Source organism: Antrostomus carolinensis, unplaced genomic scaffold (genome assembly GCF_000700745.2).
Source record: "Antrostomus carolinensis isolate BGI_N321 unplaced genomic scaffold, ASM70074v2 scaffold6158, whole genome shotgun sequence".
Classification (NCBI taxonomy): Eukaryota; Metazoa; Chordata; class Aves; order Caprimulgiformes; family Caprimulgidae; genus Antrostomus; species Antrostomus carolinensis.
Window position 1 is genome coordinate 48,735 of NW_010334934.1, and position 21,928 is coordinate 70,662.

The following is a 21,928-nucleotide window of genomic DNA, read 5'->3' on the forward strand; positions in this document are numbered from 1 at the left end:
CCCTTGTTCTAGGTTTGAAAAAGAAGGAAATTATGAAGAAGCTCATAGAATAATTTGAGTTGGAAAGGACCTTTAAAAAAAGGTCATCTAGTCCAGACCCCCTGCAGTGAGCAGGGGCATCTTCAACTAGATCAGGTTGCTCAGAGCCCTGTCCAACCTGGCCTTGAATGTTTCCAGGGATGGGGCATCTACCACCTCTCTGGGCAACCTTGTTCCAGTGTAGCACTACTATCCTTGTCACTTGATTCCAAATTTTGTTTTAACGTAGTCATGAGGCCTTCTCCTGTGCAATTCTCATGTCGTAATCCTTACAGAAACTCCTGTGTAGGTTAAATCTTCAGGAAACTTGAGAAATGGAAGGTCTGTGAATTGGAGGATTACGTGTTTTTCTGTAGTGCATAGAAGATGCATATAAATAAGATGTTGGGGTTTTTGTGACACAGAACTGTCATTCTGAAAACTGATCCCTTAAGCAGTGACCCCTTTTATTGCTTTTTAGTTTGTTGACAGCATTAACCAGTATCTGGAATTGCACTTTGGAGTTTCTTAGGAGGAATATAAATTTCTCTGTTGTTTCTACTGGAACACCAGCATTCTCTGGCAACTATGTAAAACCTGCCTAATGCAATTAGTTTGAGGTGTTTCCTTACTAACATTACAGCTGATTCAGAGTTGTAATAGGCCTGTTTGTCCTTGCAGATTTTTGATTTGGAAAAGGAAGTTGGCACAACACTTGATTTTCTGTGTTGTTAAATACTGCAGTAATACTCTGATATTTGGAATCAAATAGTACCAACAATGTTAGATTTTTACATTTTGTGTAACAGTGACTTTTATGTACAAAACCCCTTTTTGTCTTGAAATGTTTCTTTTAGTGTCACTTAAGTTTACCAAATTAAAGGAATAACACTAGGGTCGGTATCTGTATTAGTATGATATATCAGTGCTCCAAGACGTGTGCTTCCAAAGTTACTTGTTAAAACTGAAAGCTTGATCAGTGTTATTTACTGTAATGCTTTATATGCAGTAGTTTGTACTTGCAGATGAATTTGTTCATCATATGATTACTGATTCTAATGAAAAGTAGTTGATCTGTATAACAGTATTTTAGTAGCATTTGAAATACAGAATTCTCTTTAATTGTACTCAAATTTCATTTATTAAAATTCACCAGTAAAATGTAAGACTTCAGATAGAACAAAATTAGAATTTTCTTTTAATGGAAGCAAAGACTTTTGCATACTGATGAGAGCTTGCTGAATGCAGCATTTCTGCTTTTGTAGGAAGTTCTGAAAACCAGGTTTTTATGTACTAAACCAAAAACTTTCTCACAGAGAAGTTAAATTAAAAAAAAAAAAAAAGTTTGAAAGGATCAAAAAGTGCCAGCTGTGAAACTGGGGGAAAAAACCTCAGGACTTCTGCCAAAGCACCCTCAGCACGGAGAATACTTGTGGTCAGTAGAAACCCTAGGGCTTGGGATTCTTGAAATCCCAAGCTCTGGAGTTGACCCAGCAGATGACAAGCTGTGAGTGTCCCAGCAGGGCTGCCCTGGTGCTGTAGAGCAGAGAAGCTTCCCCCGGCTCTCTGCTTACGTGCCCTCCCAGTTTGTGCTCCCTGCTGCAGAGCTGGGAGTTGGACTTTGAGTATTTTTAAGCTGTTGGCTTCAGAGCTGCAGAACTGAAATATTTGCATGACTGGAAACACTCAGCTTGGAAACACAGGAGCACTGGAGTGGAAACATTGCTTGTGTTTGAGCTACTCTCGTGTTTATATCTTGATGGTTTCAGGATGCTCAACAGTTTCCGTTAGTAGAGGTTGGATTTTTGGAGAAGTGTGGCTCCATTTGATCACAAATTTGTCGAGGTTTGTGATTAGCATTTTTTTAGAAAAACAGCTCCCTTCTCTCCACCATTTTATTGGAAAATTTCTTATTGGTTATATCAGACTGGTTACTTGCATGACTTCTGTCACTGAGATGTTAAAAAGAAAACAAACAAGCAAACAAAAAAACAAGCTAACATCACAACAAATGTGATGAAAATTTTGATAATAATGAGTTTTGCCCTTAAAGTGGAGAACACAATTTTTGCTTGTGATCCTGAGTGAATACTGTCTGTGTAAGAGTATGTACTTATGGCCCATCTTATTTTCTCTAATTCTACAATGAAATTGCAGACAGTATAGTATCATACCCAGTATAGTATCATACCCATTTTTCTGTATTCCTTAAACTGGAGGTTATAGTCCCTTTAGCATTACCAAAAAGTCTTCAGTGGGTTTGCAAAATACTAGCTGTAGCTATTGGAGCTTTGCTTCTCCAGACTTGAGGAATGACAACTTATTTTCCTTGCTGGCTGGTCTTTACTGCCTTTGGGCTGGAGAAGCAAGTTTAATATGTGCATTACTTTTTTCCTTGTGCTTCCTGTCTTTTTATTTTTTTTTCCCCCTAGATGGCAAGACTGCTGTCTTTTTTTTTTGGTCATAAGTGCGTAATCAGCAATTGAGACACACTGGGAAGTAATTGGTACTGTGAGACATTATGTGGTGCTAATGATAAATAAGTAGTATTGATTCCTTATTCAGGGTGCATCAGTGTCAGGTTGGCACTGCTCAATTTTGAATTACTACTCTGTAATTCAAAAAATCATGTTAGGAAACATTGGTGTGATGGTGACCGTGTAACTTTGAGTTTTTCTGAGCAGAGACTAAACAGGAAGTAGGTTGCTTGGGGCAGAGGTGTGTGTGGTGGTGGTCTCTTGGGACGGTTGATGTTCTGAAATTTTCTTTAATATTTCAGAAGTGACTTACTGGGTCTCAACTCTAGTTTTGCTGTCAGATCTCTTCTGTCATTAATTTTTTTTTTATTATTATTATTTTCTTCTGATACATTGCTAGCTGCCAAGTAGGGACTCACTGAATAAGGTTATTTTGGCAAGGGAGAGGAATGCTCTTCACAATAAAATATCATTTAAAATGTGTGTTAATTTTACCATAGTTGTGACACAACAGTGGAATTAATAAAAAAGTCTCGCAACTTAAAATTTCATGCTGCTTATAATCTTGATCCCTCACCCCCAGTGTATTTGCAACTCTATGAAAAAGATCTAAGAAGAGCTTAGACCAGAACAACAATGCCGACTGATGATCCATCTCTTTTCTGATTCCTCAGCAGCCTTCCCTCAGAGAGCAAACTGATTGATTCTTGTTTGTTTCTGTCACTCACTGTGATGTGAAAATGATCTTATTTTGCCGATTAAGCTATAAAATGGTGCAAGGAAATTGGCACTGATCTGGAAGAGTTGAGAAATATTTTGTATTAGTCTTGCAAAAGTGAATCTTGATCAGTGTGTTTTGTGCATGGCTAAGTAAGTTCTTTACTTGTACCTTCAAAAGGGCCTTAGATCAACCTGATCTAATCAGAAGTGCTGGGTCTTACTTGCATCCACCAGAGTGTTTTCTGCAGAATAAATGACATCTTTTCTTTCTCTTTGCTTATCTACAGGAAACAAAACAGATGAAATTGTATTTCAGTATTTTTGCACCTACTCACTCAGCTTCTTTTCTATTTTCTGTTTAAAAAATAACTGCTGAAACTAACCTTAAACTTTCCAAAGAAAATATTTCTCATTAGTTGTTGCATGGAAGGTGACGCACCATTTTGAACTGTGTAGGACAGCATCAAGTTCCTGTTTCTGGAGACAAGTGAATGGTGATTTCTAACTGATGAGTTAATCTAAAGATGTAATAAGCATCTGTCAATCTGCATATGTCAGAAAAACACTGGTTGACTGTGTAGGTATTAAGAGTTCCTTAGGGAGAAGCATGCTTGTCTTAGTAAATGTGGCTAACATCTTTAGAGTAATTCTGTTTTATAAAATACAAAATGTACAATATTTGGAAGATGCTTTTTTTTATGCAGTGTTTTTTCATAACTCATGCAGAATGCGAAAACATACTTTTTTATTTTAAATAAAACCTTTTTTCCCCCCTCTTACCACAGGATAATGAGAAAAGGACCCCTTTACATGCTGCTGCCTATCTGGGAGATGCAGAAATTATTGAACTACTTATTTTATCTGGTATGTTCTGTTCCTGTTAATGGAAAAAAAAATAACTGCACATCCAAAGAAATATTTATGTACATCTCAGTCTGTGTAGTTTTTATTGAGATATTTAATGTACTAGAAATTAATGTTTGTGCTGAAATTTTGGGTTCTAGACTTGTCAGTGTTATAATGCTGTGTAGTTCTCCTCTAAAATATTTCTTTGTAGAAAGTTCAGCTCTAGCTATTTTTATTGTAGCTTGATCAGCTTTAAATAGTGTAACTCTTGTCAAAAGAAGTAATAGTGTATATATTATAGGTAGATATTAGCAGCATTGTTTTGGTTCTGAAATGGCCTTGAAAAAAGACAATTAAAGTTGAACGTAGAAGATGGCATCTGGAGTTGGTTATATTATTTTAAGTATACTTTGCTGTTGGCTTAAATACACAGAATATAATTAGGATCAGCTAAAAATTTTAAAATATTTTCCTGTTTATTTATACTAAGACAAAGTGCAAGTTCTGTAAAACAGTACACTTCTGTCTTTTAAAGAAAAAAAAAGTAGAAAACCAAGAAACCAAACAAAAAACATGAAAGCAAAACTTCATGACTGAGGTACTGAGCTGATTGTCATTTGATCTTGGACAAATCTACCCATCAGGTAGCTTGAGGCTCAATTCATGATATGGAGCTTTAAGGTTAAATAGAAACATTAAAGCTTAAAAGTCCCATAGGACTACTTTAATCCTCAGTCTGCTTAATTGCACACCTCACCTGTGCAAAGCTGGCTATTTCCATCTCCCCACCACCCTCCCCATCAACCTTTAATAACAAATTTTGCTTTAAGGAAATGTGACTTTTAAGATTGTAAGAGTAATTTCCAGACTTTCAATTGTAATTGCCAGGCAAAAAGTAATCTGTTTATAATTTAGCAAGATATAATATTTTATATATATATGTACTCCCTATATAGAATTACATATAATTAATCATCACGTTTATTTTTTTATATATCTGTCTCATGATGGGGAATATGCTGTAGTGATAATTTGTTCAGAAAAGTTCACCTGTGTAGCTGAGAAGGTGCTATTTTTCCCTGTCAAGGAAAAAAAAACAAGTTCTGGTGACTTGAAAGTATATAATAACCCCTTTCTTCTGAAAAGGGATCTTGGATTTGGCAAGGATATTTCTTTTTGTTTGAGTTTTCACAGTGATTAAAACAAAACCAAACAAAAACCCAAATCAATGAACCTTGTTATAAACTTTGCAAAGTTGTAATCGGCTACTTCTGGGAGTGAAGCTTCTGAGTATTTTGGGTGAACAGAGTCCAGTTAGCAGAACTGTGATTGAAGAAAATTCTCTATTGAGCAGAGTGCTCATGGAAGGAGAGAGATTCTAGTTCAGATATTAACGAAACAAGATCCTGACTGGGGGATGACATTAGTGAAAGAAAGGTTAGTCATGCTATTTGGGCACATAGCCTGGGGATTAGTGTCAGAAAAACTGGAGAATGAAGGAGGGAAGTGAAGAACCAAGAATTAGGGCTGTACGAATAGTCCAGAGTTGAGCTGTTGCATGGAGGTGAGGTTGTGGGGTGCTGCTATGTCTGGAGATTGTTCAGAAAGACTGGGAGACATCAATATGTCTCAGATGAAATGTATTTAATGAAAATCAAGATTTACTTACATGAAGCAATGTATTAAATAGTTGCAAAATCAAAAGCTCTGAGAGCTGTGGAATATTTAGGCAATATCAGTCTAACCTCATTGTACTTATGTGCTATGCTGTGGACTTCAGTTACATATTTGTGCCTTGTACAAGCACGGCCTCATGAATGTCACAGGGAGGGGCTGCACTGGGAATGAACTGGGGTGATACAGTGAAGGAGGCACAGATGCCACTTGATGCATTTGTAAGTGGATGAAGAGGGGCATTAATTGAGGATGAGAAAGTGATGTCTCCGTGTTAAGGCTGTTCAATTTGAAAGGCTCTGCTGTACTTGGGCACTAATCTGTGTATCACCTGCTCGCAAGCTGTGGTTTTAGGCAAGTGGCTTAAACCAGACTCTTTTGAAAAGTAGTCACCAGTTTAGTCTTTCTCATTTCTGAATGCTGGATTTTGAAACCTTTGTAGTTTGGAAAGTGTGAGCACTCACAGCTGTTCCTGAAGTACTGCACCAGCTACTTCTCTGAGAAATCAGGTCTCGGTGTCTTAAAATACACAAGCCAAGATTTTTCTTCTAACTCTTTTAATTGGAAGATGGGGAACAGAGGTTAAGTGCATTTAACCTCTCAATGTCATAAAGATACAGAAAATTCATCTATTGTGTTTCAGATGGACATCAGGTCTCTCCTTTGAGACAGATGTATAATGTTACATTTTGTCATAATAGATGAGAATTAAGGAGCAAATAAAAACCATCTGTTACCACAGCAAAGTTTAAGGAGTGCTTGCTGTGTTGCAAGACCTCTTTTTGAACAATGAGAAAATAGTTTGTTGAATAAATAACATTTCTGAACAACAGTCTCGTCTGTGTAGGAAATTTGCATGTAACACTTTGTATGTGGCTTTGACCTATTGTAATATATTTGCACAAAGGATTGAGTTAAATAGTGTAGACTACTTTCATCCTAGCATCTCTCACCTTGTGAGAGCTTGACTTTGCAGCTTGTTACATCCTCTAATGTAGTTTTGCTGAAATGTTATTAGTTTTAGTTATTTGTTACTAGTTTTCCTGCTATTCAAACTATCTGATGAAGAATACTTTGACTTTTTTATTCTTTCTTCAAACTGGACCTCAAAACTACTGAAGTCCATATTAATCTTTCTACTACTGAGTAGGTCTTACCTGAGTCTTTCTCATTATTCTCTAGTCTTAGTTAAAGTGTATATTGTATTTTACCTAGACATAATTTCTTCTAATTTGATTAGAATGTCTTTTGCATTCCCAAACAGGGGATCCATGTTGCTTTCAAGTATGTATTTTGGACCATATGTCACTGTCACAGTATCTTTATATCACTTTGTTATAGACCTAAGCAGCCCATATTGCACATTCTGAAGATAAAACTGATTGAGCCTATTTGCAGACTTTTGTGGAATAAGTTTTCAGTCTTACAAGCATACTTACTTAGTTTTTGAATTCCTGAGATATTTTCTTACCAAACCTTGAGGTTGCTCTGTGATTTCTGCTATTGCAGCCTTTCACTTTGGCAAGGGACCCGAGGGTAATGGTTTGGATACAGACTCTGAATAGCAAAGAAAATTGCTTTAGGGATTCCAGTTTGGGGCTGGACATTTAGATTGCCTTTTAGTTTTTATGTTGTGACAGTGCTTCACTGAACTGACTAATAAACTTGTCCCCTGAGGACATGAGCATCTTGCCAGCAAATTCTGATACCACTATGGCCTGTGGAAGCCTAAATATTCAAATAATCTCTCCCTGTTAGTTTGTAGCTAGATAAGCAATTAGAATTCCTAAGTTTGTTAGGTAAGGAGGTGAACAGTAAATAAAAAAAGGCATAAAGATACAGAATGATGGAACAAAAGTTTATATTTTAGTTACTTGAGAAACATAATTTTAGAAGCATACTATTTTTTGTATTACTCTGTCAAGAGTAATACAGAAAATATTGTAATACCCATCACAGTTGTATTTTTATGATGTACATACAACTCCTTGCATCGTGGTGTACAAATACATCTGTCTACTTTGCATAATTGTACTGACTTTAATTCTGTAAATATTCAATGGCAACTACTGAGAAATAGAAAAGTAAAATAATTAAGTCTTAATTACCTTAATGTCGGGCTCTTTATTCTTTCCAAGAAGTCCTGATTAAAAACATCAAACCCTTCTTTCAGTTAAGTCATGCATGTGAACTGTTGTAGGGAGGCTTCTTGCTTTATAAAATCATTCTTTCTGTTTTTCCTGTGCTTTTTGTAATGCCATCAGAGCCTTTTCTGGAGGCAAGTGAGATGTGAGGAGCAGGACAGATTCATGTGATCTGAGAATGTGTTCTTTTGATTAGTAAATTTTTTCATGTGTTTTCTTTAAAATGCCATGCAGACTATTATTGCTTTCACTGAAATTGACACACTTCATGAAAATAAACTCCTGATTTATGTGTTCTCTTTTGAATAGATTTAGTTACTATGTTGCATTGATGCTTAAATACTAACACAACAAGTTTATGTTTGTTTAACACAGAATTTTCACTGCTTGGAGCTTGGTGTACATGAGTGTGTGGTCAAACTCAATCTCATTAAGGTCTGGCAGCCCACGAGTTTTTGTTATGCTTTCCTCTGGGTCAGCTGGAAAATGTAAGAATCGTGCTGATGCTGGAAAGTCATCATTACAGTAATAACAGGTTCTGGAGGATAGTAAAGACCCTCCAATGTTACTCCACTCAAGCTGCATATCTTTCATCTAATTCTGAAGCCATGCAAGTATTAACAGTCCATGCAATGACAGTCACACAGCTCAGCTGTTGAAAGGCTGTCACTGCAAAAATATCAGCCACATGAAGCTCTCTCTTTGGGTTCCAGATGTACCCACACACTGAAGGCTTTTCACAGGGGCTCCTTTTACACCAGCTGCATCTTTTGGCCACTTCCTCTTCTTTTGACATTGATGTTGACCGCTGTTTTCTTTTTTGAGCTGTCGTAACTTCCCTCCGGCAGCAGTAACACTCAGTTACTGTGAAGATAGTAGCTCTGATGCTCTTTGAGAGAGAAAAGGAAGCTGACTTGTGGAAAGGTAGAAATGTTGAGTAGCTCAAGGAGTCTGAGGACCTGGCATTGCTCTCTGAAACCTGAGGAGGTGGTGGCTGAGTTGTGGCAGAAACTATGAGGTTCTGAAAGGAAATGGACTGATGTTGACAAGACAGGGAAGTTCTGGAGGATGGCTTTGACTTGATTGTGGTTTTCCTCCATTTTGTCTATCTCCATGTGTTTTTTGGTGTTTGGGGGTGTGTTTGCTTTTGTTTTTGTTTTATTTTTTTTTTTAAACAATTAAAATTGTTGTTGAAGCATCATTGTGGCTGGTCAAAAGATATTCCAGTCTTATCCCTATCAGATTTTTTCCACTATTCTATAGATTGTCTACTATGCATTTAGCTTATAAATAGGAAGACACTTTCTCTCAATAAGGTCTTATGCATTATTTTTTCAGCAATAATTTTCCAAGTATCCAATTTTTCAATAGGAATTTACCCTAGATTTCTACTACTGTTTATTCCAATTCCTATCTCAAATCTTCTCTTACTATACAAACTTTTTCTATGTCTCCTACTGAATGTTCACATATTTTTCTAAGGAAAAGTTTTCTTCTCCATCTGTTCATTCCATAGTGTAGTCTGAGAATTTCTGCTTGCCACTTCAAGTACTTCTATGGTCATCTTCTCTAGATTAAAAGATTATAATTTTAAAAGGCAAAACTTCTGAAGCTAATACTATGCCATGGGAAACAATTAAATAGAACCTAATTACAGTAGGACAGCTGGTTATTCTCAGTGATTTATACCTGAGATCTTCCTAATTTCTGGAAAGATCACTCCTAAAATTCTTTCAGTATACTAGTTAAGAAACAGTTTGTTAGCTTTTTAAAATTAATTCTAAAGATTTTATTTACATATATTTTAAATAAACATTTCAGAGCTTCAAATACTGAACATCAGGTATTTCTACTGCATATGTGAGTGAAAATACTTTGCTTTATTTGCTTATATTATGGTACTGTTCAATCACTAGCACATCTTGTTCAATAACAAAGGAAAATACCATCCTTGACAGTCTAAAAATACAGACTACAAACATAACAGTGGAAGGCAGTTCAGGACTTAAGTTAGTACTGTGAGCAAAGATGAAAATATCTTGTCAGTTCTGTTTTATTTCTTCTGAATCTTTTTCCAACTAGTGACGCATAAGTAATGTGGCTGCTGCATTCATTAGTCTTCTGAGGACACTTACGAATGGCAAGAATTCTGGTGCAGAGTAGCTTGGGAAGAGGGTCACAGCAAAAGTTATTTTGAGAGAAACACAGAGGTGATGCGCTGAGACACGGCTGTGTGGTTATATGGCACTTCATGGATGAAGGAGGTGGGGTGTGGCTGTTCCTTGCAGCTTTTCCTGCCCACTCATTCATTGCATGTCTCTTCAAGAGGTGGTTGTGATGCTCACTCTTATTTGAACGTAAGGATATTGACACCAATGAAGTAGCAACTGGATTGCAGAAACATACATCCAGGTGTTGGTGGCTAATAGCACATTTAAATGTGCTGATCACATTAAAGCTTCCAGGGTCGTTCTGTAAATCGGTGCATGTGTCAAGTGGGAAAATGTCTGTTGGAACACAAGTTTACTAAAACTAAGCATCACTGAGTTTTTCAGTAGCTTCTCTACTATATTTATTAAATAAAACATGTCTTTCTAATTGTCTGTCTGGTGAATGCAACTTTGCAAAATGGCATGTAAGATTCAGGAAGAAAAATCTGTAATATTTCTCTCTCCCTTTCCCTTCACCCTGCTTTTGCAGAGCAAAAATCCTGTTTTCATATTGGCCTAGATGTGTAAGCTTACTAAGCTGTACTAGCCAAGTTGGTGATGAAAGAGAAGATCTTGTTTAATATTTCAGTTTAGTGCACCAACATGGAAGAATAAATTGGTTTGTTTGGAAGGTGCAGTTTTAGGGGAGTATCATTTACATAATCAGTTCTTAAATTCTAGTAAGGATGATGGGTATTTGTGTACAGTATTGCACCTGATGTGTCTGGCAAGTGCCCAGATCCTCTTCCTGCAAGCTCTATGGCATTAAAAGAATTGAAATACAAGAAATTTTATGTTTTAATAAACAAGTTAAGACCAGGCCCCTGAAGTCTGAAAGGTCCAGTGTGAAGAAGGTTTTCTTTGTGTCCTGGTTTTTGCTAGGGTAGGGTTAATTTTCTTCATAGTAGCTAGAAAGCTCTGTGTTTTGGTTTCAGAGAGTTAAACTAGTTGGTGTTTTTGTTTTTACAAACTGGGGATTGAGGTGTGCTGCTGCACTGTGTTTTGAAAGGGCAAGCTGCTGCAATTGGCATTTGAAGGCATTTAAAATGTGAGAAATGCCCCGATTAACATGTCAGCAGGCTGAGCCTCACAGAGATAATATTGCATGGGCAGTGGTGTGCCCTGAGTTATATGCACACGTGTGCAAACTGTCTTGAAGCAAACTGTGAAGCAATTCATCTTTAAGCAAAAGACACTCAGTAAAGGTGTAATGTATTTTCTAACGTGTATTTGCAATGATCTGGAGTAGAACTTTACCCCAGAGGGTGAGGACTGTGAGCTTCCTCACTGTTGCATGATAGGAGTGCGATGGGTTTCAGGGAGCTTTGTGTCTCATGGAGAGCATCTGAAGGGGGAGGGAAGAACATTTTCCCCACATCATGTGCTAGGGAGTAAAGAACAGCCTAGAGGGGAGCTGTGTCCTCAGAGACAAGGCTGTTTGGAGAAGCTGTTTTATGGGATTTAAATCATTCTTGGCAGCATATCTTCTTGGAGAAATTTAGGGCGGAAGTATCTCTACGTTAATTTAAAATAATATAATTTTTTATGTATCTAGAGGTGTAGATACCATGATCCCCTTATTAATAGCACATATACGTTTTTTGGTAGTATGCTTATTACTTAAAAATTTGTCTTTCAATTTAACAGTTTTGTAACTCTTAAGAGTTCTTTGTTGTGGGGGGAAAAAAACCAAACTTGGTGGTTCTTTTTTAAGTAAGTCCATCAGAGAGTTACATCTTTTTGTCAAAAGTCACCTTTGTTTTTTCATTTGTCAGAGAATCTACAATTTTTTTAAGCATTTGAAAAGTTAACTTACTTCAGTGTCTGCATATTACAGTAATTTAACTATGGGATGTCCTAGACCTAGGTTTTCTTTCTTCTTCAGGTCACTTGGGGGTGAAGGCAGGTCTTTTTGTCTTGGTTTTATTCTTTTGAGAAGACCATGTTAGTTTTAGGTTTCACTTTGAATTTCCTTAGGTGTTTCTTTGGCTAATGCTAGTTTTCTTTCTTACCAGAAGCAACACTTTTAGATATTCTTTTCTCTTAGCCCTAGCAAGTTTGATTAACTTACCCCCAGGAAAACCTTTTGTGCAGTATCATTTGCATTTATTCCTGCTCTCTTCTGATGTGATTTTTAGGCTGTATGTTGAAGTGCCAGAAATGGCAGTGAATGACTTAACTGAACTCGTAAACATGAGTTGGACTTTTAAGTGCGTTCTCTCTAGAGCTTTGGTAACTGATGCTTCCTTGCAGTGGAAATGTGCATTTCTGCTTTCTGCTGGGCATGGTGTTTCTCCTGTCTCAGGCTTCATCACCTGAGTGGATCTGACCTGACCTCAGACCTTGCAAGTGCATTTTTGTGAGGAAAATCAGGATGGTGATTAGTGACTTACTAACTCCCTTAACTCCTTTAAAACACTTCAAAGACATATGCATCCTAAAATTAGAAACAGAAATCAGTTAGACTTCAAAAGTCTCATTCCTTGGTTATTGGCTGTAGATGTGAAGTCAGGTGGAGCTAGCAGTACCATTTTGGCTTTTATTTTTGTCTCATCTGCTAAAAACAAGATGTGGTTAACAGTAACCTGGAAGACAATCAAGAATTACAGATATGTTTGGAATACATTGGTTACATTCTCACTTACTGGTTATTGTCTTTTGGGAAGGATTACCAAAGATCCTAAGACAAGACTAGTGACGTTTAGAATCCTCAGGTTCTTTTTTTGGTCAAGTTCTATGCAGAATTTGATGCAGTACGTTACGTTATGGTACATGACGTGGTATAGTACGCCAGGTCGCTTTGGTTGACAAAAGCAGATATTTATGGTAAGATTAAGTCTCAAACTTTTGTTAGATTGTGAAGATTTTTTTCAAAGAGACTTGGACTTTCTTCCCATTCCTTCAAACTTATTTTTCAAACACTTTTGGACTTTGAAAGTAAGATGACACCCAAAGCTTCTGAAATTTGGATAAGAAAGAGGGTAGTCCCTGAAACTGTAGCCAGCAATTAGATGTGAGTCTCTGTCTTGCACTTGGAAGACTTAGGGTCAAAGTGGGAGTTCGGATCCAAATCAGCTTTCATGTTGTGTTCTTAAGCCTGAAAGGGATGGATTAACTAGAAATCGATTAACTCGGAGAATTGTCCTCAAATCTTTGGTTTTCTTATTATATACAGCCATGGTTTTGTACAGACTGCAAAGTTTCTTGGTCAGGTTGTTCAGCTGGACTGGGAGAGACTTCTTTGCTGGTGCAGGTCTGGGAAACTTATATCAAAATACCCTCTCAGCTGACTATCCTGACCAGCAGCCTGTTTGACATTCTGTGTTTTACTGGCCTTTCATCCTTTTCTGTTTTCTGCATAGAAAAAATTAAAGTGGTTCTGATGTAACAATATTATGTTTGGCCTGAGAAGTTGTGCTGGAGTGTGTCCAAAGCAGAGCAACGAAGCTGGTGAAGGGTCTGGAGCACAAGTCTTATGAGGAGCGGCTGAGGGAACTGGGGTTCTTTAGCCTGGAGAAAAGGAGGCTGAGAGGAGACCTTATTGCTCTCTACAACTACCTGAAAGGAGGGTGTAGAGAGATGGGTGACAATCTCTTCTTCTAAGTAATAAGCAATAGGACAAGAGGAAATGCCTTCAAGTTGTGCCGGGGGAGGTTTAGATTGAATATTGGGAAACATTTATTCACCAGAAGGGTTGTCAAGCATTGGAACAGGCTGCCCAGGGAAGTGGTGGAGGCACCATCCCTGGAGGTATTTAAAAGATGTGATGCTTGGGACATGGTTTAGTGGTGAACTCAACAAAGTGAGGTTTACAGTTGAACTTGATGATCTTAAAAGTCTTTTCCAACATAAATGATTTTATGATTCTAAATTAATAAGCTTTGACTATATAGCATTAATGTTACTGTGTGATAACACGTATTGCTCTATGAACTCTCCAACTGTATTTCCAAACTACTTTTAAAAAATGTTAATTTTCTCTAAGCTATCACATCTCTGTAAAATCTCAGAGGTTTTCAAATAAAGATGGCTAAATTTCCACTCAGGGTGTAAAAAACCTATAAGGTTATATATGTATTTATAGATCTTTACATATATGTGTGCATATATATTTCAGTAAGAAATTAAATCATTAAGCTTAATCATCAAGTTTTGTTGTTTGTTGAGGTTCACTAGAAGTTAAGAAATAGTTCAGTTGCTTCCTCCAGGAAAAAAATCCCCAAATCCTTCTTCCATTTTATTATTAAAAGACAAATTAAAATCCAAAGCCAGTCCTGTGTCTCTTACAGATGTTTGTGCAACCTTTTTTCTTAGAGCTGGGGACAGTTGTTTCTTGGGTATGCTTTTGGAAGCAGAGAGATGTGGTTGTTACAGTCTAGCTCATGAAGGGAGATCCAGGATGTCCTGAAGTGGGCTAAGTGACCTGATGGAATGGAGAAGATTCATTCCCAGATTCCCAGTAGAAGAAGCAGCATTATTCTATATACCTTCTCATCAGACTCGCCAACCACAAGGAAACTGGAGGCATGGGGAATAAATACGGACTCTTTCTCTATTTTAATGGAGAATTTCAGCTATAGCGGGAAAGTATGAGATTTTTGTTGCTGAATGAAGGCAAGGTGTTTGTCTTTTATGTGCCTTTGGAAGTGCAAAAGAATATGGAGGATTGCATAGGCTAAAAAGATGAGTACACTTTGATGGGAGAGTATTATGGATACAGCGTCAAAAGATTATTTCCTCAAAGTTTGGACTTCAGCTGGAAAAAAGACTCCTTCCCATTTTTGGCATCGTGCTGTATTAATGAGCCTAGAATAAGTATCTTCCAATAGTCCATTTCTGTACTTGAAAATATTTATGTCTTTCTGTAAATATATTATAAATTTCTGTTATTCTTATTTTCTGTTACAGGAGCTAGAGTTAATGCCAAAGACAGCAAATGGTTGACACCTTTACACAGAGCTGTGGCATCTTGTAGTGAGGTATGCTTTTTTTTTTGTCTGCTTTCTGTTAAAATAAGACAACTCAAATTCCCTTATGTTCTTTGTTCGTTTTTTACGAAGTGAAACTACTCCAAGTGTTTGGAATTGCGGAATGTTTTTGCAGCAGTTTGCCTAACCTGTTAAGGGTGTATATTTGTTTCACATGCCTGAGTAGAATGAAAGGGGGAAAACTATAAACTTCCAGTTCTCAGCTTTGCTCTCTGCCATTTATTTCCTTAGCAGAGGATTCTGCATGCAGTGTTCTCAATCCAGTTTACTTCTCTTAAGGTAACCAGAATGGTTCAGCATGAGGGAGGTAGACATGAGCTAAGATTTAGCATGGCTCTTACAGCATAATCCTTGCATTTCTTCATTTTTTTTTTTTTTTTACACTCTTGTCTGTTCAAACATTGAAGAAATAATTGGTTCTACAAGGCTTGCAAGCATCTTTTTTTAAAAAAGTGATTAAGGAGTAATGATAATGTTGAAAATCACTTTAAAAGTTAGAAATTAAATACATAGACAGTTTTTTGAAGTCTACCAGTCACACAGTTGTAGGAATATAGTAATGTAAGAAATTAATTTGTTATTGTTCCTCTGTTGTTGATGTCCTAATAAAAATTTTAAATGCCTGTAGATCTTCTACAGAAAACAGAAAATGCTGAGCTTGTTATGTGGAAGAGTTTATGCAAAACTATCTCCTTTGAGATCCTGAGTCAGATGGATGCTCATTTCACTATCTCAAAAAATGAAGGTTTTTTAAAGATTCTGGGTAAATTTTCGTTTGAGAAGATTGAATTTATTATTTTGATTTTGATAAGCATAGAACTTCAAGTATTTGATCCACAAACTATCTAAACAAGCCTTATTTCAGTTTTTGCTTTTGAATTCCCTGGATAAATGGCAGTATTTTGTCACTAGCATTAATAGCTAACTTACATGGGGATTGTGTTATTCAAAACAGTGTTTGAATCTTTGAGGGTGGCTTATTACCAAATGCTGTTTGTTCTTCTTGAGGTATTTTTAGGCTGCTCCTTTGAGAGCTGACCAAAGCACCAAACTCTGCATTCTTCAGAGCTGAGGGACAATAAAAGCTTCTTGTACCAGTAACACTTGCAGAGAGGAGTGCTGCAGTCAAACTGGACCTAAATGATAACTTAAATGTGACTGTGGTCATTTTTATTTTTATTTTTCCCAAATGTGGAGTATTTTAAACAAAATACTAACCAAAGGTAAACAGCACAGGTAAACTAATCAGACCATTCACCCAAAAGGCAATGATAGGTGCTTGTCAGAATTTTCTATTTATAAACACAGCAAGGCATAGGAGCCCACATGTGTGGTTGATACGCGTAGGCACTGCTTTCCAGCTGCCAGACATACCTGGGTTTTGGGCATTAGACTGAAAAAGCTGTAATGAAAAAACTCTTGATAACAATTTCAGTAAAACGTCTGGACTTACCCTTGAAGCAAGGGCAACTGCAATTAAACAGGAACATTGAAACATGCAAAATAGCTGGAATTATGGATTTAGCTGTCAACTGCACAAATTCAAGCAATTCCATGTCAAGGTGGTCACACTCCAGGACCTTTTATTTGTTTTCCTGGCATACTTTGCAAAAAAACCCTAAGGAGATTCACTAATTCTTGAAATTCATTAACACATATGCGCATAAAAATATAAGATACGTTACTTTTGTATTAGTACTATGGTGCTTCCTTCTACAAAAGGGGTAACAGCTGTTCTAAAATTTCCTTGTTCTGATTATGTTTTTTCTAAATATTTGTTTCTAAATATTGATTAGATTTTTAACGTACTAAATCTGCTTAAGTTTCTTATAGAATAGAAGAGCTATTCAATTTATCGTTTAAATTACAAGCATGTGATCCAGTATTTTGACTTTTATGTTTGTTCCTATTTTTTATGGACAGGAGAAGAAGTTTGAACATTTAAAATATAATTTATTGTAATAAATAGAAATAAGTGTTACGTAGCATTCTGCTTATGGCTGAGAATAATACCTAGCTATTGTACCACAGTATAATTTGAAATTTCCGATAGCTACTTGTGGTAACATGCTTTATGTTCAAAGTGCCAGCCATTTATTTGTGTACTTAGTGTTTGAGTTGGAAGTCATTGAAAACAGTTAGTGAATTGTGGGAAGGTCATGGAGTTAATGTAAAATGTAGTATTCATCATCATGTTGGTATCACAAACAGATTTTTTTTTTTTTAATGCATTCCAATTATGTGCACATATTTTAATGGGACTTGTTTATCTTGCTGTAAGAATTAATCTTATTTGTCAAGTTTTCTCAGCTTGTACAGTTAACAAAAGGAAAATAATAATCTCTTTGTGAGATGGAATTCATTGCAACTGAATGAAATTGCAAATGCAATTTTGAAATGGTTTTCAGGAGTTTTGCAACAGTATATGTTGAAAGTTTTTGTGACCATACTCCGTTTTATCTGTGGTTCTCTTAATGTACATTTAATAAGCTGTTCTTCCCTTTGCCATTTCTAGATTCTGACAGTTCAAAAATTGTGCATGGCAAACAGATGAAAATTCATTATAAATTCATAGTACTGCACTAATCCTTGGCAATGAAAGAAATCCTACAGAGGTCTATTGAGCTTTGGAAGTTAGTGTGATGACAAAACAATTTGCCAGCCAGCTTAAGGAGCTGGATAAAAGACCTAGAAATGCTTGATTCAGTTGTATTCTGTAGGGAATATCTTGCTCATGTTCTTGAGAACATCCCCATATCTGGATTTATGATAAAGTACAAATCCCATGATAAGATGATATTTATAAAAGAACAAATGACAAATATTTCTGTCCATTATACTGTCCTTGGATTTAAGGCTGGCAATTCAAATCTTTACAAAGTGGCTTAATTTTTTTGTAAATTCTTTCAGGATGCTGTTCAGGTGTTGTTAAAGCATTCAGCAGATGTCAATGCTCGTGATAAAAACTGGCAGACGCCCCTGCATATAGCAGCTGCAAACAAAGCTGTGAAATGTGCTGAAGCTTTGGTGCCTCTCCTAAGCAACGTAAATGTGTCTGATCGAGCAGGCAGAACTGCGTTGCATCATGCAGCCTTCAGTGGACATGTTGAGGTAAGAGTTACTTTTCTTAGCTTGTTTCTGGCTTGTCATTTTGTCCCTCACATTTCTTATGTTTAGTTTCTCGGTTTAATGTTTCCCCCATCCCCTCAAAAAAAGCCAACCCCTATTTTGTATTTGAATTTGTCTTTTGTATGCTTGTGGAAAATACATATTACATCATTTAGTTGAAAGGTTGTTACAGCATTCAGCTTTAAGACAGAAGCAAATTTGCCTGAGTTAACTGGAGTTAAAATAATAATAGATAAGTTTAAAATGGAAAAAATAAGGTATTTCTCTGTTCAGTAGATAGTGGACATATGGAATGTGTTCTCGCTGAAATGTGGAGGAAACACATGTCATAAGTTCTAACTCACTAGTTTTCAAACCCTGAAAAATGATGACTGATTAATTCCCATTTTCATTGTTTGTGGGTAGTTGGAAAGAAATTGGCAATAGGCTTGCTTTTAGCGATTACCTTTAGTGAATCCCTTAGTAATGGCCTGAAGATTTAAAAGATTCTACAGCTTTCTTGTATTTAACTTGGAAATGTTTTTGTTGACATTGAGTTTTGTGTTCCTTACAGTCACTTCGTTATTGCTGCCAAGGTGGGCAGCCAGTTTTTTCAAGCTTATGGAATATTCAAAAAATGACTCATTTAAATCCTTTGAAAATGCATATATTTTTGTTTTCTCCTATGATTTTCTTTGTGTAACTTTAAGCATAATTTTCCATTATGAATACAGGATTTCTTTTCTTTTTGTTCTTCTCAGATGGTCAACTTACTGTTGTCTAGAGGGGCCAATATTAATGCATTTGACAAGAAAGACAGACGAGCTATACATTGGGCAGCGTATATGGGTATGTACATATTTCAATTGATTACTATTCTGGTACTAAAAAAAAAAAATCACCTTATGTTTAGTGGATTTATATATTTGTAGGAAAAATACGTACACTAAAAGCATTGAGGTTATCTCTGTGTCTGCCAGAAAACCATTAATAATATACTTCAAATTGCCTTGTAAATGTGTTTTTTTGGTGAGAAAATAAATTTGTTGGGAAAAGAAAAGTAAGGTAAGTAATTTTGTTCTTTTTTTTAAAAAGGAACTATGTTCCTCAGTCATCAGGAATCTAATCACAGGTGAAGACTTTTGCAATAATGCTAAATAGAAAGTAAACAATGAATACAAGGGGCACCTGAAACAGAGGATCATTACACCAGGCTTGGAGATTGTATTTTAGAAGAAGAGTATTTAATCTCTAAAACTCCAAATTCTTGCTTGCCGTTCTTATTCCAGGAGTGGATAATTACTGTCCTCATGGTATCGATCAATACACTGGCAGTACTGTCAGAGTGATGTACTTCACTGCCTTTTATCAGACTTTAATTTTATTAAGTGGTAGGAATTGTTTTCTTCAGCTTATCTATAATTAATAGTAGAGCTTTCTATCTCAAGCTTCATTTAAAATATGAGCGATATAAACCATTGGAAGGTGAATCATAAAAAATGCAGATTGAGAGTTCTAGGCTGATGCTGCCAAATACTTCCTAGTTTTGGCTAATTGCTGTGTTTCTAAGTAATTCACATGCAACTGCTGATTGTATTTGTCATTGGAGAATATGCTGTTTCTCTTCAGAAGCCAAAAACAACCCTCACCTCTCTTAATTTCCAGAAAATGTCTAAAAATGCCCTTGAACATACATAATGTGAGGGGTAATATGAGCAGTGAACAATTAAGTTTACATATCAGAAGCCAGTTGAGATGATTGTTATTCAGTATTTTAGCTTATTGCTTTATCATTTTATCTAGCCAAGGGAGAAGAATAAAAGCAGTAGCATCAGTATTGTGTGAATGTGCATGCCTGGGAATTTCTTCAAAGGTGAAATGGGGAAATAAGACTTCATTATATGTAATTCTTTATTTCTGCTGTGTTTTGATGATCTGCACTTTTCTGAATTTTAAATTCTCTGGAAAATATATATCTGTATGCCTAAGATACCATCTTATGAACCTTAAGGAGAACAGTCAAGAAGATAACACAGTCCTATTCTTTATGGCAGCTTTTTTCAGGTGATCTGAAGACAGGAACATTTTTATTCCAGTTTTAAGAGCAAAATACTACTTGGAATTGCAATTTCGATGGAAACCTTTATATATAGGGTTTATGAAGGAACACCTTGTATTTTTGACAAATATGTACAAGGAGAGTAATTTATATACTGCCCCATCCCTGATTAAAACAAACTAATTTTACTGTATCTGATATCAAACCAAAAAATAAATGTACATAAACAAGGAAATTGCATGGACTCATTACCTTGACATCTCTAAGTCTAGGATAATTCTGCCTTGGAGGTCATATCTTAGGCAAAATGCTCCTCAATATACAGTTTGGTATTAATGCTCATTGTTATGAATGAGAGAATTAATGAGCTCAGCTCCCAGCTCCGGCATGGGGACATCCATGGGCTGCAGATGAGCCTCTGGTCCAGTGCACCTCCTTCCCCCCAGCTCTGGATCCACCCCCGTTCTGGCATTGAGTGACTCTTGGAGTCTCAATTTCAGTCACACTTGCCCTCAGACTCAGCTTCTCTGCTCCAGTGTGGAGTCCTCCGTGGTCTACACGTGGGTATCTGCTCTGCCATTGAACCTCCATGGGCTGCAGGGACCTCATTTACCTTCTCCTACTCCATGCTGAACTGGGTGTCTGAGGTTCCCTGTCCTCCCCCTCCTCCTCCTCCTTCCTCCTGGCAACATAGCTCTCTCTTTCTTTAGGCTGATGGTTGTCTTTTGTTTAGGTCATTGGCCTCTCCTCCAGGTTCTCTCCACTTTCTTCTTTTCAGGACAGTCCTTCCCCTCACAAATATGGATTCACAGAGGTGTTCTCTAGTGCTCATTGGCTCAGCCTGGGCTGAAGGGTCTGCCTTGGAGCCAGGGGAGCTTTCAAGAAGCTTCCCACAAGGTGACCCCTTCTCCCACTACCAAAAACACCTCCCTCCCCCTCCCCAACTCAACACAGGCTGTAAAAGTTTCTCACAAACACCAGCATTCACACCAAAGTTGAATTATTATCTGTTGTCTTGGTACAACTCTGTCTTTCAGGCTAATTTACATTAGTCTTATGTCCCTGACAATACAGATCTGAAATAATCTGACAGCAATGTAAAATAAGACTGTGAAATCCATATGAAAAATACTGAAAAGAACAACAGGACACTGCTGAGCTGTCTTCTGAGGAAAGGACTTGAACGTGCCAGTGAATTATGAGGTGATCGTCACAGCATTAATACTCATAGTTTGAAGTGATACTGCACTTCAAGTACTGATACCAGCAAGAAGTTAAAGAGCTATCTTCCATTATTGATCCAGCATTCTTTATGATATTTTGTATTAGTATTTTGTGATCTCCTTACATATGCAAAGTGGTGTCTGTGACAGGCTCTCCAACCACCTTACTCAAAGTGACGATTTGCAAAGTTTTGTTGAATGAAGCTTATGGATGAGATGGCAGAGATCTGACGAGCATCAGTGAGAGGACAGAGATATTTTCTGATGTACACTCACGTAGATGAGAGAAAAGTCTTCAGATAAGCTACACTTATTCCAGTTTTAGTCAGTGCTGTTTCATAGGCTATTAACAGAAAACCCTGTTACTGAACAGCATTTGAGGGGTAACAGTGTAATTTATTTGATGTTGATCAACCTAAATATTGTTGCTGACAGTAGAGTAGAAGAAGCTTTTGAAAGTC

The 21,928-nt window shown here is 36.8% G+C and overlaps 1 protein-coding gene across 3 annotated transcripts in view; it reads left to right on the top strand.

The window, feature by feature from the left end:
• The window catches only part of ANKRD28 (ankyrin repeat domain 28), a 76,611-nt gene that overhangs the window by 16,034 nt on the left and 38,649 nt on the right, over positions 1-21,928 (top strand). For 2 of the 3 annotated variants that reach the window (XM_010174345.2, XM_010174346.2), the window contains exons 3-6: positions 4,001-4,079; positions 14,998-15,068; positions 17,988-18,188; positions 18,947-19,034. In XM_010174345.2, coding sequence (XP_010172647.1) covers positions 4,001-4,079; positions 14,998-15,068; positions 17,988-18,188; positions 18,947-19,034 — 439 coding nt within the window. Of the gene's footprint in view, positions 1-4,000; positions 4,080-14,997; positions 15,069-17,987; positions 18,189-18,946; positions 19,035-21,928 lie in introns of those variants that run through there. The other variant, XM_029086580.1, reaches the window with a different exon arrangement.